Raw genomic sequence first — 17,175 nt, 5'->3', positions numbered from 1 at the left:
CTGTCGTTTTGTTCTTCAGTCTAGTTGTGGAGGACGTTGCTTCACTGGCCCAAGTTGGCACCATCATTGCGCTCTTCCTGGGCGAGGCAGATCAGTCTCCGGCTTCTGGACGGCCGCTCACTGCAGCTGCTGGCCGCTCAGGCTGGCTGCTGGCTACACATGGTAGCCTATGGCAATCCACTGCAGCAGGGGTTGTAGCCTACGCCGTCGCCAGCGACTCATGGCAGCCCAGCTCCAAGTTGAGCTGTTGTTCAGCATTTCAGCTGTAGAGGGCAGTGTCACTGGCCCTCATATGTGGGATCCGAATTGGGGCCCTCTGGCATCCCAAGCCAGCTCTTAACCAATTCGCCACTCAGCCGGCCACCAGCAATCTTTTATATCATAGTTTCTTCCATTGATAATGTTGCTTTCAATCAATTATTTCATTAAGAATTACAAAATTATGATTTTCTAATTCCATTAGTTCTCATTTATATTAGCTGGAAAGCATTAGTAAAGAAATGCTTTTCCTTATCAGCTGGAGCTATTTGGCTACTTTGAAAAATAGTTATTTTTAGGAAATGCAGGGTAAGTGCTTAGTTCTTTCCCTTTGATTATTTCAGAGGGAGAAGTTTGTGCCCAAGTTACTGCCAGTGGTTACTGATGAATTTGTTGTTGTTTGGCTTTCGTTTTCTTTGGGGTATCATTATGAACCCATTGATAAAAACTCTTTATTGAAGAATAATATACATACAGAAAAGTATATACATACTACTTCCTCATGGATATTTATGTTCTTAACATATCAATTAGTTTGTAGTCATTCTTTTTAATGCTCACATTGTCCTACAGTAGGCTAGTGAGGATCCTTTCCAGTTGGTCTTCTGAGTTGTTTTGAAACAACCTCCTTAGTCGTGGTAGTTTACTTTCTTTCAGGCACAACTAGATATCCCACGCTCATCTTGTAGGCTTCCTTTGCAAGAATGGAGTCATCTCACAAAACTGTTCCTTTTGATGGAGAATGGGATTTAGAGACCACAGCTTGGGCCCTAGCACTGCTCATTGCCAATGAGTCATCATTATGAATTTTCATTTTTAAGGAAAATTTTTGTTATCCTGTATAGATTTCATTTTCATATACAAAAAGTACAATTTACATATATGAAAAACAGGGAAAATCATGTCCCCAAATAATGACTTTTCATTAAAAATGCATAAAATTTCTAAAACATATTTTCTGCACCACTACCAGTGCCCCGCCCCTTCATGACATTAAATAAAAAAAAATGCTATTTTGATATAGGAAAAGGATAAATGTTTATTTAATTTTTTTCCTTTTAATTGCCTATTTTTCAAATAAGGAGTGAGTGCCCCAGTTACTTTGAGGGGCGACCCATGATCCTAGCTTGGCTCTTGTACTCTCCCTCCCTTTATTACTCTCTATCTGTCTCTTCCCTGTCTTTCTTTTTCTCCTCCTTCCTTTTCTTCTTGTGTCTCCTTTCCTTTTTTTCTTATGTGCCCCCTCTCTTGTTATTTTTATGAACTCATGGTTTTTTTTATGCAGTCAGTGTTTTAATAAATTGTATTAATTTTTATTCTCTGATGCTCAAATTGTCCCATCTTGCACCAATTGTCCTTTCATGTTGGCTTTTGTGTACTTTTGGCATGGCCACATTAGTCTTCGATAGATACCTAACTTTTGGCACAAAAATTATATAACACTTCTCCTAAACGTCTATTCTGTCCTTTCCCTCCCAGCTTCTATGCAAATCAAGAGATGTTTTTTAAAATGTCTTTTCTTTTAACCCTATAGAAACATAATACTGTTTTCCTTTAATCAATAGGATATCGCCCACCACCATTTTCAGAAAAATTCTTTCTAGTAGTAATTGAAAAGGACAGCAATAATTACTCTATTCTCAATATGTGGCACCTTCATCTTAAATCTGTACAGCCATGTTTAGGTAAGTAATTATTATTTTTATGTAGAGATAATGTGAAGTAAATTCATTTTACTGAATATGCTTTAGGTTGCTTAGTTTTTTAAAATGAATATCTAATGAACTATAAATTGAGTTGGTGAACTGAAGTATATATATGACATTTTTTAATAGCAATTAATCATAAATCATTAATGAAACAAACCAAAAAAACATATGGGCACAGTAGACATATTGAAAAAAAAAAAGCTTGATTTATTTATTTTTTTCATTAATACTTATTGAATGTTCATTATGACTGTTCTGGGTAATATGTGTCTATAAATTAGTTTTCCTATTGAATTAATATTGTACTTTCCTTTTGATTAATAAATAATTTCTTCTGATACAGTGTACGTTAGCTTTAGTATCACTAAGAGAAGCATATTTGCTGTTTAGAAAATGTAAGCATGTGAAGCTCATAAGCAGAACTGTTTTGTTGGCACATTAGGAAATGCAACATTGATAAAAAAATCATTTCAGCCATACTTTTGCTATGCACATTTGTATTAATTTCTTAACAAAGTAGAAAATCTATAGTATGAAGCAAAGAAATTGATCATGGATCTTTCTTTCTAAAACAAACTTTTACCTTCTAAGATATAATTCTTAAAATGAAGAACTACACAGATAGCCATATCAAACTGAATCTCCTTTAAACTACTTAGCTCAAAATATTTGAGTTATTAGAAGATTTCATTCTTTCTCATAATTATATAATTTAACTGATTTTTATATACATTCAGAATTTTAATACAGTGAACTAATATGTATATATTTTTTCTCTTTGTAATTCAAATTATTAGATAACCGTGTAAATAGCAGTTTTAACTGGGTCATGAACTGGCATTAGTAAAGCCAAGTGATTCAGTAGAACCTTTGTTGCCTGTGCTTAGCTGAACCTAATTTTCTTGAGGCAGCAGAAATCCAAAAATTCTTTTAAAACTTTTGGAGTTAATTCTTGGCATTACATGTACCAGAGTAGAGTGTTCTAAAACAAGCTCATCAGGAAGAGAATTCTTAACCCATCAGAGAATATAGTATTTTCTAGAGTTGGGCACAGAGCCAGCAATTGTTTCAAAGAGTAATAGAGGTAGTAACAGATCCTTGTGGTAGGAAAGGAATCATGTGATACCTTCTGTCCTCGCTGCTTATGAGGGACGTGTTCCATTGCTCTTCTCCCAAAGCCAGGACTAGTGTAAAGCTGCTTGCTTACTATTTTGTGACAGCAGTATATGATAACAAACAGTAAGAGTATGGTAAAGTCAAGCAAATAATATGCCCTCTTTAACTGTGAAGGAAAGCACCTATCTTTTGGTTCTAACATTCCCAGCAGATTTAGCATAGTGTATGTATATTGCCATTCAGAGCTAATACTTGAATTTATCAGTGTGTTGAAAATGCTGAGGATGAAATGAGAGGCTTAAATTTAGGTGGGGATAGAGCATGTTGAGTAACTTCTAGGTGGGTGCCAGGCCTGAGATAGATGCTTTATATATGTGAGATCGATGTTATCCCCACTTGATAAGTGGAATATTAGGTAACTTGACCAAGTCCCACATCTAGCTTGTCACAGAACCAAGTTTCAAAATCAGGTCTCTGGCTCTAAAGCCTTTGCTTTTTTCCTGCTCTTATTTTCTTTCTTAGCATGAGATATATATTAGAAAGTTGCCTAGTTTACAGGAAGAGAAATTATATAGTTCATCCTTATTTTGCAGTTGAGAAAATAGCCAGAGATGGTGAGGTGCCTTGTTTAAGGAAACATAGGTAGTTAATGATAGAGCCAGGAGTAGTACTTCTCTCTTCTGACTACTGACTCAAGTTTGTAGTCTTATTCCATTTTATGAATATGTTTTCATATTATTGAGTAATCTGCCATTATAAAATAGATTGAGGTATTTAACATTAACCAGAAGCAAAAGGGGGTTGATTTTTATCTCTTGGTATCCTGGTGCTTCTGGGGATGGACAAAGCAATAAGACATTATCCTTGCCCTTGATGAATTCATAGTCTAATGTGGGGAGACAGACACAAATAAATAAATGTAATACAAAGTAGCCCTCACGTGTAGCGGAAGCACAGGTAACTGAATCTGCTTAGAGATTTACTCTCCATTCTAATATGAGAGCTGGAAACTTTGGAAGAAGATCAAGACCAATACAAAGCCTGTCAACTAATACTGTCTTAAATTTGTTTGGAACTTTATTTTTTGTATTCTTGAAATCATTATCTTGTTTCAATACTTAATAGTTAAAAGGGTGTTATTTTAGTGTCTTCTTTGCCACAGCTAATTATATGACCTTAGGAAAATCATTAAATTCTCCAAATTACATTTCTTCATCTATTAAGTGAGGCAGAACCTTGTTATTTCTCAAAGTTTAATTCATGACTCACCTGTTTCAGCAACACCTAAGAGGTGCTTATTAATGCAGATTTCTGGGATCTACCCAAAACAGTGGAATCAGTGTCTCTCTGGTTAGGCCCAGGAATCTTTATCTTAACAAATTCCTCAAGCTTTTGATGTATTTGAAAGGTTGAGAACATTGGACTAGATAACCTAAGGTTTTTTCCTAGCTCTTACATGTTGTGATTTTCCCCTGACAGCGTCTCTGTATTGGAGATGCTAAGAAAGAGTAAAAAGTAAAATAAAAAATATTAACAAGTAAACTGAGCAAAGTCTGAAAAGTAAACTTGTTTCTAAAGTGCTTTAAGAAATTATGTTTTTAAATGATGAAGTTTATTCTGTTTCATGTATATAGTGATGATAGTAATATATTTCATAATTTTGTAATTTATTTTCAAAGCTAAAGCTTCAGAAGTTATTTCATCTGAGAGCCTGCTTTCAGTCCCTGGGCAGAAGAATGTAGACTCTTCTCCAGAAACCTCTCCTAGTGTGAGCCCTATGCCACATTCTTCATCAATTGCCAATCTTCAGACTGCTAGTAAACTTATTCTGAGTTCTAGACTGGTATATAGCCAGCCTCTTGATCTCCCAGAAGGAGTTGAAGTAATAAGAGCAACACCTTCAGCAGGTAAGGTAACTTTTTAGGACCAGGCAGTTTTAATGCAGCTCAGAGCAATCTTCAGTGGATAAAATGGATGAAGTCAGTCTTCTGAAGTACATACTATGTTGACACTGAAATAAAGATTTATTTTCTAGTAATGATACATCTGTTTAGAAACATGTCTTTATAAGAAATAATTTCCTGTGATAAATGTAATCAACTTGACAGAAAACAGTCTAAATATTTTAATGTGAGGTTTCTTGCCTGCACTATGATTTCTTATAAATAGGAATACTATGATAGTAAAATTGCAAAGAGCAAGTATGTTCATTTTCAAATCACTGAAGCCTATTTTTTAAGGCTTTTCATCCACATTATGCTAATCATGCTTCTTATTAAGCATGTTTGAACAAGAGTTGGCAGATACTTTAGTGAAAAAAATGTAGGCTACAAGACTATAATTTGGCTACCATAGAATGATACTGACTTTAACAAAGTGGATAAGATAGTTTGGAGGGCAAGACTGGAAGCCAGTTTAAAATGATCTGTTACTTGTGGAATTATAATTGAGGAGTTCCTAGAATAACATTTTTTGGGGAACCAAAATTGGAGGTTCAAGACTATTCCAATTACTGGTGAATGATTTTGAGTATGAGGATTCACTTATTCATTCCTAAGATGGAATTGAATTGGAAAGATCACATTAAGAGTTTACTCTGAGGGCGGCCAGTTAGCTCAGGAGGTTACAGCACAGGCTTATAACACCAAAGGTGCCAGTTCGGTTTCCACGTGGGCCAGTGAGTTGCGCCCTCCACAACTAGATTGAAAACACCAGCTTGGCTTGGAGCTGATTGGTCCTGGAAAAAAACCACTGTTCCCCCAATAAAGTTAAAAAAAAGTAAAGTTTACTTTGGGCTTTAGTGGTAGATGCAGATCTAGGCCGGTTTTTCAGTCTTTCAAAATATTTGGTAATTTTGGGATATACTCAAATGAGCGTGTTGGCATTGATAATAACAAATTATATTTTTTAGCAGCTTTATAAAATACTTTCAGAAGTGTCATTTGACAGTACCACTCCAAGAGAAGTGGTAACATGACCCCTATTTAAGATGGAAGAACAGGCTCAGATGTTTAAGTGGCTTTCCCACTGCTACAAAGATATCAGTGGCCTGGAACATGAATCCAGGTCTTCTGACCCCAATCTTAATCGTTATTACCCCTCATCTTATAGTTGATGGTAGATGGGCAGTGTTAGTTTTTGGCAGCCAGAAATAAATAATGAGGGTTTTGGTTCAGTGTCATAAGAAAGCAGGAGTTAAACTTGGTAAAAAGGGTGAGATCTAATGGTCTGTTTAGCTGTCTAAAAAAACATTTTGATGATAGGGACAGGTCTAGGGTCTGTAGTATTTGAGGGCAGGTTAGGGACATTTGAAGGGAAAATTGTAAAGATTCCTTAAGCATCTGTGATGAAAGTGATAAAAGATATAGGATGAAAGTCCCGTGAGGTATGCTGTGGTGAAAGCATATAAAAATTACAGATTTATCAATTAAGGATTGACTTGAGTTTTATTTGAAAGAATATTTGCCTCATTTAAACTTAATTATCTAAAAACAAATAAAGTGATTATTATCACATAGTTTGATTTCACCAGTGGGCTGTTCAAGACTTCTATAGATACTTTGGTCAATGGGCATTCAGTGTAGGACATTAGTTAAGGGGGTACTGAAGAGTTATTCTGAAGAAGCTCATAGCTGCTTTGGATTTATCACATTCTAGAATTTGATTATTAGCATATTATTTTGTGGTTCTATTATTATGACTACCTGCTTTTTCTTTTTTAAGGCCATCTGAGTTCCTCTTCAATTTATCCAGTGTGCCTTGCACCTTATTTAGTGGTTACAACTTGTTCTGACAATAAAGTACGCTTCTGGAGATGTAGCATGGAAACCAACCTACAATGTAAAAGTAACGAGAAGGAAACCTATCACTGGAGGAGATGGCCCTTGATGAATGATGAAGGAGAAGATAATAGTAGTACAGTGAGCATTGTGGGAAGACCAGTTGCTGTTAGCTGTTCATACACAGGTCGCCTTGCAGTGGCTTACAAACAACCTGTCCAACACAATGGTTTTGTTTCCAAAGAATTCTCCATGCATGTTTGCATATTTGAATGTGAATCTACGGGAGGGTCAGAATGGGTTTTAGAACAAACAATTCATCTTGATGACTTGGTTAAGGTTGGGAGTGTACTTGATTCAAGAGTCAGTGTTGACAGTAATCTGTTTGTGTACAGCAAATCAGATGCCCTTTTGAGCAAGGATAGGTATCTTATTCCGAATATCAAGCATTTAGTACATTTGGACTGGGTATCAAAAGAAGATGGCTCCCACATTCTCACAGTGGGGGTTGGTGCTAATATCTTCATGTATGGGCGTCTTTCAGGAATTGTGACTGAACAAACCAACAGTAAGGATGGAGTAGCTGTCATTACTTTACCACTAGGTGGTAGTATCAAACAAGGAGTTAGGTCGAGATGGGTTCTTCTTAGATCTATAGACTTAGTGTCTTCTGTTGATGGCACACCTTCACTGCCTGTTTCTCTCTCTTGGGTAAGAGATGGGATATTGGTGGTAGGAATGGATTGTGAAATGCACGTATACGCACAGTGGAAGCATGGTGTCAAATTTGGAGACACTGAAGCTGACAGTCCTGATGCAGAAGAGGCTGCAATACAAGATCATTCTACCTTTAAATCTAATATGTTGTCAAGAAAAAGTATTGTTGAAGGAACAGCTGTTGCTGATGACATTTTTTGTTCACCAACTGTCGTTCAAGATGGTGGCTTATTTGAGGCTGCACATGTACTTTCCCCTACTCTCCCACAATATCATCCAACTCAGCTGTTAGAATTGATGGATTTAGGGAAAGTTCGCAGGGCTAAAGCTATTCTCTCTCATTTAGTAAAATGTATTGCAGGTGAAGTTGCAATAGTTAGAGATGCTGATGCTGGAGAAGGAACTAAGCGACATCTTTCACGAACCATTAGTGTAAGTGGCAGTACAGCAAAAGATACAGTCACCATAGGAAAAGATGGCACTCGAGATTATACTGAGATAGATTCTATTCCTCCACTACCATTGTATGCATTGCTTGCTGCAGATCAAGATACAACCTACAGAGTTTCAGAAGAAAGTACAAAAATACCACAGAGCTATGAAGACCATACCATAAGTCACCCAGAGGATCAGTATTCAGAGCTGTTCCAAGTACAGGATATAACAACGGATGATATCGATTTAGAGCCAGAAAAGAGAGAAAACAAATCAAGAGTAATAAATCTTTCCCAGTATGGACCAGCTTACTTTGGCCAAGAACATGCTAGGGTACTTTCAAGTCATCTTATGCACTCGAGTCTGCCCGGCCTTACCCGTTTGGAGCAGATGTTCCTTGTAGCTTTGGCTGATACAGTGGCTACCACCAGTACTGAGCTTGATGAAAACAGAGATAAGAGCTACTCAGGTAAATATTCTCACTAAAAGTTTATAAAGTTATCATTACTAGAACTACTTGTAGTATCTAAGTAATGACTCACATATTAAATTGCAGTCTTTCTTTAAACCTTGCAGAGAAAAGACCTGTCTAATAGACAATTACTATTACACAGTATGATTAGTTGTGAGCAAAAGACAATTGGGGTAGGCTTGACTTATGCATATGACTTCATGGATTCGTGGTATCTGCACATTGCTATATAAGTTTTTACACTGATACTTTTGTATGATTTCAGGTATATAGTCTTTCATTTTTTTCAGACAGATTGATTTCTATGATTTATTTGTTTATTTACTTTTAGTGATAATAATGGCCCATTTGTTAATTTCACTACTGAGCCACAAGGCTTATAGGCACCTCATGGCTTAGCTTGTTCATCTTACCATTTTTTAGGTATAAATAATTTTTATAATTACCTGATTTTCTTCATAAGATCTCTTGATAAGGAGGTTTTCACATATTTTAATATAATACCTTGCTTAATTCATTCTGTAACCAGAAAATTTTTGGCTGCCTCTTAAGACTAGATTCCATTTTCTTTTATGCAGATAGTTGAAGGTAATGGTGCTGATTTTAAATGATGTCATTAGCAAAGGAAACTGAAAATGATTGATCATTCATTCAGTAAATATTGTGGAGGAGTGCACAATTGCTATGTGCCAGGCACTTTATGTACTTTATCATATTTAATAATCACAACAATCTTCTAGTAGGTAGCTATTATATTTAATTTTATAGATGAAGATGCTGATCCTTAGGGAGATTAAGTGACTTATCTAAGACCACACAGGTAGTAAGTGGCAGAACTGGTGTTCATTCGTATGTGGATAAATCATTGCTTTCAAGCTTGTACTCTTAACTATTTCACAAGATTTCCAAATTTGAGGAAAAAAGACTTCCTCACAGCCACCTAAAATATATCTCTTCACAGAGGTTTATACCCATATAATATATCCCCAAAGTTTTCCTCTCTCTAGATTAAAATAACTAGAGATATTTTTGTTTTGTCTATGACCTATTTTCTAACCATGCTAATTTAAAAAATCCTAATCATTCTGAGTTTGTGTGCAATAGAGCAAGATTCTCCCCAGAATAGCCTTAAGCCTTTGGTGCAAACTTAATATATATTAGAGTTTTTACCCTGGGATATTAAGAAAGCACGCTACAATCCATGAAAAATAGTTTAAACTTTCTGATACAAAACTACCGTATTTCCCCATGTATAAGACACACCCTTTTTCAAAAAATTTGGGGTCTAAAAACTGGGTGTGTCTTACATAGTGGTTGTATGAGTGCAAAAACAAGCGCAAAAAAAAGTGGGAAATGTAAGTAAAAAAAAATCTACAAACTGTATAAGACACACCCAGTTTTTAGACCTGAAATTTTTCAAAAAAAGGGTGTGTCGTATACATGGGCAAATATGGTATATCATTAGGTAGGCAATATAAAAATGGCTCATCCGGGTTATGATGGACTTGCATGAGGTTGATAAGGCCGGAATGAATGTCTCCATTTCACAGGTGGGAATCTGAAGTTCAGAGATTAAATAAGCTGCACATCTCAGTAAATGGATTCTAAGTAAATGAATTTTTCCATTTGTTAAGGTGAGACAACTTAGAGGTGTTCCTGACTCTGCTTTCTCTCACCCCATAGCGAGACCAAATGCTCTCAGTTCTATATTTAGAATCCAGTCATTTCTCATCATCTCTCCTGTTACCACTCTGGTCCAAGTCACTGTCTCTCCTACCCAGTTTTTGACGAGGTCTCCTAAACTGCTTCCTTCTTGTTACCTCAGTCTGTTCTTCACATAGGAACCAATGATAACTTTACAACAAAATCACATTAAGTCTCTGCTCACCCACTGGTGAGTGGATGCCTATCTCACTTTAGAATGAAAGCCAAGTCCTTACAGTGGTCTACAAGGCCCTATGTGATCTGTGCTCATTTCTGCTCTACGATATTGGCCGCCTTGCTGTCCTACAAACACACTGAGCACATCCCTGTCTCAAGGTCTTTGCACATATTTCCTCTGCATAGAATGCTCTTCTTCCAGACTTATGCATGTTTCATTCTCTTACCTCCTCAGATTTCTGCTGCGATGTCATCTTATTGGAATGTTCTTCCCCAGCCCAGCATTCCCTTTTTCTCGATCTTGCTTTATTTCTCTCCATAGCATTAATTTCTACTAGACACATTGTTTATTGTTTGTCTCTGTCTCCTGAAATGTACACCTCATGAAAGTAGGCACTTTGTCTTACTTCATTGCTTTGCATGTAGTAGATACTTAATTTGTTGAATAAATAAATGGATGGAAGAATGAATATAGCTAATGGAAGTAGAGCTGGAACTAGAACTTTGACAATTTAAAACATTTTATTTTCTTCTAAAAAACCTTCTCTGAGTACTTCCTGAGTGGCAGTCACTGGACTGGGTACTGTTAATACATTTGGATTGCTTTTATCCAATAGCAGCTGTTGGTTTGATTACACTTACCACACTTTCATACCTTTGTTCTGCTTTTGTAAATTTGTAGAATCAAAGTTAAAGTTATAGTTCAACCTTAACTTTGTAACACTAGCCTGCGGAATCAAATTTTAAATCTTGGATAGTAGTATATTTCAGTTGCGCTAACCAGCCTACAAAATAATTACTATTTAATTATATAATAAATGATTTTACTTTAGTTATATAATTCTTGTCCTTAAATCTCATCTGAATTCACATAAGGAATATTTTTTAAAATTGTGTCTAACTTACTGTAGTTAACATTTTTTATTGGCTTTCAAGATCTCTTTCCTTCTCATTTATTATGAGTGGCTATAAACACTTGTTACTTGTATTAAAAGATAATGATATTTCTCCAATTGCTTTTTATTTGAATTTTAGTATTTATGTTTTTTGTAAAGATATTTTTAATAAAGACATTAAAGTGTTCACAAAGGAATACACTAAAAAATGTGTATTTGTGTAAATTATCATTACTAAATTTATTATTTTCTAACTTTTGATTGGTGTGTGACCTGTTGCGTTCCTTTTTCTTAAACATATTTTCTGTTTACATTACAGGAAGAGACACATTAGACGAGTGTGGTTTGAGATACTTATTAGCTATGCGCTTGCACACATGCCTTTTGACATCACTACCTCCTTTATACCGAGTACAGCTACTTCATCAAGGTATTTAACTCCTTGTTTGAACCTTTGTACAACTTTTATTCAGTATAGAAGTGGTTGATATATTCATATTTATGATAAGCATTAGGTAAATCATAGCATACCTATCACTAGACCTAAGATCTTCCTGTCATATAGTACCTGCTTACCATTTTTCTGTGTATCTTTCAGCTCTATTCTTTGACTTTTGCTCATATATTATATCGCAGTTTGTCACACTTTACTCAATAAAGTTGTAGCTTAGCAGTAAACCTGACTTAACCTGATGTTGTAATCCAATGTGTCCCTGAATTTCTTTGATATCTAATGTCATTTTTTAAAAATTATGTAAATTTTGCCCTACATGATATAATTTCTGTTTATTTTAATATAAATATGTTCTAAGTCATTTATTCACAAATAAAGCTGATGTTTCAGGAATATCTGCCATATAGTAATCCAGTATATTTGCATACTTCTAGCATACTGCCATGCACGCTGTTTTGAGACAAGGATTTATTACTATCCTCTTGTTTATAGGTTAAAAAATTGAAACTGTAGCGTTTAAAGTGACTTGCCCAAGATATAGGGCTATTTATTAATGGAGTTGGAATTAGAATCCCAATACAGTGCAGTTTTGTTTTTTTTTTCTCAGCCAAGCCATCCCGCCACCTGTTGGCAGCTCAGCGGCTGCTCAGCTCGGGCTGGGACTCGAACCGCTGTTGCTCAGAGCTCAAACTCTTGAGCGAGCTCTTAACCAACTGAGCCACTTGGCTGGCCCTTACAGTGCAGTTTTCATTAGACTATGTTCCTTTTGATACTGGCATCCTGGACATAGCCCTATTCAAATATGTATTAGTATTGTAGGACTCAGAATAGCAGGCTTTATAGTTCGTTATTCTTACCCATAGCACCCTTTACCCTCAAAAAAATGTTCTTTGAAAATATGATTTTATGTTACCTAATACTCTGTCATGTGTCTAAACTGTTATATATTTCATCTATCCAATTATTTTTTGAAACAAATTTTGCTGGGTATTTTTCTATTTGAGTTATCACTGTAACGAATGTTCTTATAACATTACATGTAAATATGTATCTATCTGATTATTTCCTCATGTTTTCTAGTGGTGCAATTAGTGGTAAAATTACTTAATCAAAGGGCTTGACAATTCTTAACTCTTGATAAGTATTGCCACGTTCTGAAAGACTTAATTTACATTTCCAGGAACAATGCTTGCTGATACCAACACTTGACATCATTTTAAACAATCCGTGCCATTTGGATAGGTTTAAAAAATGGTGTCTCAATGTTTTAGTAAATTTTAGTTTTAAATGGTAGTCATATGGTACTGAATTACTTAATGACAATTGTGTACCTTGCCTAGGGGGATTTAAAACAGCTTAAATTTCTAAAGCTTGGTTGAATTCCATTTTCTCTTTAATACACTTAAAACATTGGAGATGAGAAGTGACTGCTGGTGTCCTGGGATGGTCCTGTGAACAGTTTTCAGAGAAAAACTTAAGTGGCCAGCATATAGAAAAGCTAAGAAGAACAGATAAACTCCAAAGGATAGTCTGCCATTGGTAGACAAATAAAAATAAGTGCCTATTGGTGCACCTGTTCTTTTCCTTTCTTTTTATTAGTTTCAGGTGTACAAAGCAATATAGTAATTAGACATACCCCTCACAAAGTGATAACCCCCCCCAAGTCTACTATGCCTCTGACATTGTACATAGCTATTACAATACCATTGACTATATTCCCTATGCTGTATTTTATCTTTTTCTTTCCAATACCTTTTTTTACCTCTAATAGTTGGGTTCCCAAATACATTCACTGCTCTTAATCTTGTTTTCTGAGCTTAATTTTCTTGACATGCCTGTGTATATTTTTGTTTCCTCTTACTCATACCAAAAATTTAATCAAATTCTATTTAAGGGTATAGAATGTAATATATTGTATATTATTCTTTTATATTATACATTTTATATCATCAAAAGTATGCATTTTGCATTGCTGTAGAATAGCAATTTCTAAAGCAAAGTGTCAGTCATTTCATGTAGTAATTATATCTTAAATCATACAAAGATTTAAACAGAGAGAAAATTAATCTGCCTTGTAGACTCAAACTACAAATTGATGTAATAAGTTTTGTCCATTTTCTCCCCAAATTTATAGGGACAGTCAAGGCTTATTGCATTGATTTTTGTGATATGATTTCAAATATGATTGTATATAAATGTTAGCCATAAGAAAAGGTGAAATAGTGCCATTTGCGACAACATAGATGGATCTTGAGATTATTATGCTAAGCGAAATAAGTCACACAGACAAAAGCCGAGAACCATATAATATCACTGATATGTAGGATATAAAACTGAAAGCAACAAAGGAACAAGACAAACAAATAAAGAAACAAAAACTCATAGACACAGACAATAGTTTAGTGGTTACCAGAAGGTAAGGGGGGAGGGGAGTAGTCTATGAGAGTAAACGGGGATCAAATATATGGTGATGGAAGGAGAACTGACTCTGGGTGGTGAACACACAATGTGATATACAGATGATGTATTACAGAATTGTACACGTGAAACCTATGTAATTTTATTAACCATTGTCGCCCCAATAACTTTTAATTAAAAAAATGTTAGCAAATGGAAATTTAAATTAAGGTTATTATTCAAAATGCTCATAACAGTTTTTTCTTTTTATAGTTTCTAAAGTATTTTTTTTTTTTTTTTTAGCTGAGCCATTCTGCCACCTGTTGGCAGCTCAGCTCAGGGTGGGATTTGAACCAACTGAGCCACTCGGCTGGCCCCCACTAAAGGAATTATTATTTTTAATTTTTTTAATTTTTTAATTTTTTGCGCCTTGCTCAAGCAAGGCCTCAAAAAATTTCACCACCAGTCCTTCAAGTGTTCCTCCCTAACGGAAATATCTACTTAAAGGCAGAAGATGTTCAGTTTGTCCCCAAAGAGAGACGAGACTATAAAGGAATTATTTTAAAGCAGTAATTATTAGAAAAGCTTTGAACTACATGTAAAACTTGTATAGTAGTTGTTAATGAAAAACATTACATGTAGTAATTTTGATGGCCTTATAGCATTGAGAGGCCTGTGTTATAATGTGACTATCATGGACCCCAGACATGTCTTTGTTTACAAAATGGGTTTGCAGAGATGGCTGCTTCGACTAACTTGGCTTCTTTCCTAAGCTGCTCAGGGTTCTTCCCAGCATTCTCACTATGTCGCTGGGTGTGGTCTACTCCCCTCATGTTTCCTCTTCATCTGCTCTAAGTGGAGTCAAGTGTAATCAGTAGTTAAACTATAGATAAACTCATTGTACTTCCAAATTGGATGGTGTCACTAAACCCATTTTGTTGTCTCTAAATATAGCCTAGATCCCTGTCAGTCTTCTACCAGGGCAAAAGGAGTTTGCCTTATCTCATCAATATTAGTTTTAAACTACTTTTAAGCAAGGCACTAAAGGCAGAGGAATGTGCCTCCTGTTTGTTATTCCCTGGAACTCTCATGAAGTTTAGAGCTTGCTTTGAAGTGATACTAAGCTCCTTGGCCAGAGGGATGAATGGGTCAGTTTGCATTATTCACTACTAAAGGATATGGCCCCCAAGCAAGTGGAACTGTGAAAGGGCACCCAGACACACGGGCCAGGGTGCTTTGACTTGACCAAAGCTTTCACTGTTGATAAGTTTGGTGTGTGTACATATGAATGGCTCAACATTCAAATACCTTTCTTTCCAATGAGTAAGTTTTAGTGTCTCTAATTTTGCAGGGGGTAAAAAGCAAATACGTTTGGGAAAAAGAGATTTTGGTTTTGTGTATCCTGTCCCTAATCTTGTATTTAGAAGCTTTATAGTATAAAACCCTGAATGATGAAAGACTTCCTTTTTCTGCTTGAAAATTCTTTCCAGAATGATTGAATACATGACTATGTGAAAAATAGTTTTTGTTCTTTTTTGATATAGTTCTGAAGGTTATTATTTGTATTTCTGATTTAGGTGTGTCTACTTGCCATTTTGCCTGGGCTTTTCATTCTGAGGCTGAGGAAGAACTAATTAATATGATTCCTGCAATTCAGAGAGGAGACCCTCAGTGGTCTGAGTTAAGAGCTATGGGAATAGGTTGGTGGGTCAGGAACATTAACACCCTTCGAAGATGCATTGAAAAGGTAACTTTACTTTATTGGATTTTGAAGTTAAAAAAGTTTTTTGTTAAAGGATAAAGTATATTATCTTCCAGAAAACCTGTAATGGGGAATTAGTTTGTATATCTTGAGATCCTGAGAATTTCTTAAATAAAACTTTTTTGGAGATTCCAAAACCTGACCTTTATAAAATATCTGTGCAGTGTATCAATTGTCTTTTGCCATATACACTGAGTATAATATTTATGGAATAGCAATATTTTCTGCTCTCAGTTGAGGTGTGTTATAGTTTAAAAAAATAAAAAATAATATCTAAATTTAGAAAGTAAACTTAAGTTCTTGTCAATTATATACATTACATAGAAAAATCATTCTTTTAATATAAAGTATTCTCTAAATTAATAAACAGCAAACTTCCTGTGCATACTTAAAATACCATTTAATAAACAGTTTTGATTTGGCAGCAAATGAATCATGCTATAAATTTTTTTAAGACAGGTTTTTAGAATCAGTTTTCTGGTAGATTCCCTTTACAAAAAATTTATTAATGGAAGCTGAAAGTTTTTTCAGTGTTGCAGAAACTAATCGTTATTGAGTATCTACTGTGTGCCAGGTTTGGTGCTAGTTGCTTGTGATAAATTATTTCATCTTCTCATCAGCCGCATCTCCATTTTCCACCTGATGGAACTAAGACTCAGAGAGGCTAGGTAACCAGCCCAAACTCGCTTCATTTCTAAGTATTAGATTTAGTCTGTGCCCTTTCTACTCTGTCAGGGTTAAGAAAGCAGAATTCTCATTCACTCTGTACTTTTAGGAGTCCATGAAAATTCCCGAAGTACAATTAATGATAATACATTTGTGAAGTATGAATGTATTTCTCCCAGAGGAATTTATTCCTCTAGAATAGTAGTTCTCAAATTTTAGTGTCAGAAGAATCACATAGCAAACTTATTTAAAATGCGTATCCCTCAGCCCTGCTCCCAGAGATTTTCATTTGGTAGGTTGGGGGTGGCAGGGCTGTGGCATCTTAGCTTAGTGTCCTGTGATTCTGCTGTTCATGGTTCTCAGATCATAATTTGAAGTGTGAGTATAAAAGTGTCATTGTCCTGCTACATGTAAGGCAGCCAATAAGATACCAGCATTTCTCTTCTCAAATTAGGCATAAATGTCAGAAGGAATTTCTTTCACACCAACTAAGAAATCTGGTTTCTGGTATAGAGCTGTGGAAAAAAGAGGATATATTTTACCTGAAATGTTTCAGTTGTTACCTCCAAAGATCTCTTTAATTTCTTGTCAACAATGAGTTGTGTCATTATAATTGAATATTTCTGATATATA

The 17,175-nt window shown here is 35.3% G+C and overlaps 1 protein-coding gene across 5 annotated transcripts in view; it reads left to right on the top strand.

Annotated features, from left to right (window-relative positions):
• Nucleotides 1-17,175, top strand: part of DMXL2 (Dmx like 2) — a 79,838-nt gene that overhangs the window by 23,968 nt on the left and 38,695 nt on the right. For all 5 annotated transcript variants that reach the window (XR_002126483.1, XM_019664865.1, XM_019664856.1 and 2 more), the window contains exons 10-14: nt 1,824-1,943; nt 4,763-4,990; nt 6,807-8,483; nt 11,583-11,693; nt 15,692-15,861. Coding sequence is in view for 4 of the 5 variants with exons in the window: in XM_019664865.1 (XP_019520410.1) it covers nt 1,824-1,943; nt 4,763-4,990; nt 6,807-8,483; nt 11,583-11,693; nt 15,692-15,861 (2,306 nt within the window). In the remaining variant the exon portion in view is untranslated. The remainder of the gene's footprint in view (nt 1-1,823; nt 1,944-4,762; nt 4,991-6,806; nt 8,484-11,582; nt 11,694-15,691; nt 15,862-17,175) is intronic.

Source organism: Hipposideros armiger, unplaced genomic scaffold (assembly GCF_001890085.2).
Source record: "Hipposideros armiger isolate ML-2016 unplaced genomic scaffold, ASM189008v1 scaffold_12, whole genome shotgun sequence".
Lineage (NCBI taxonomy): Eukaryota > Metazoa > Chordata > Mammalia > Chiroptera > Hipposideridae > Hipposideros > Hipposideros armiger.
The sequence above is the reverse complement of the archived record's forward strand: the minus strand, read 5'-3'. Positions and strand labels throughout refer to the sequence as shown.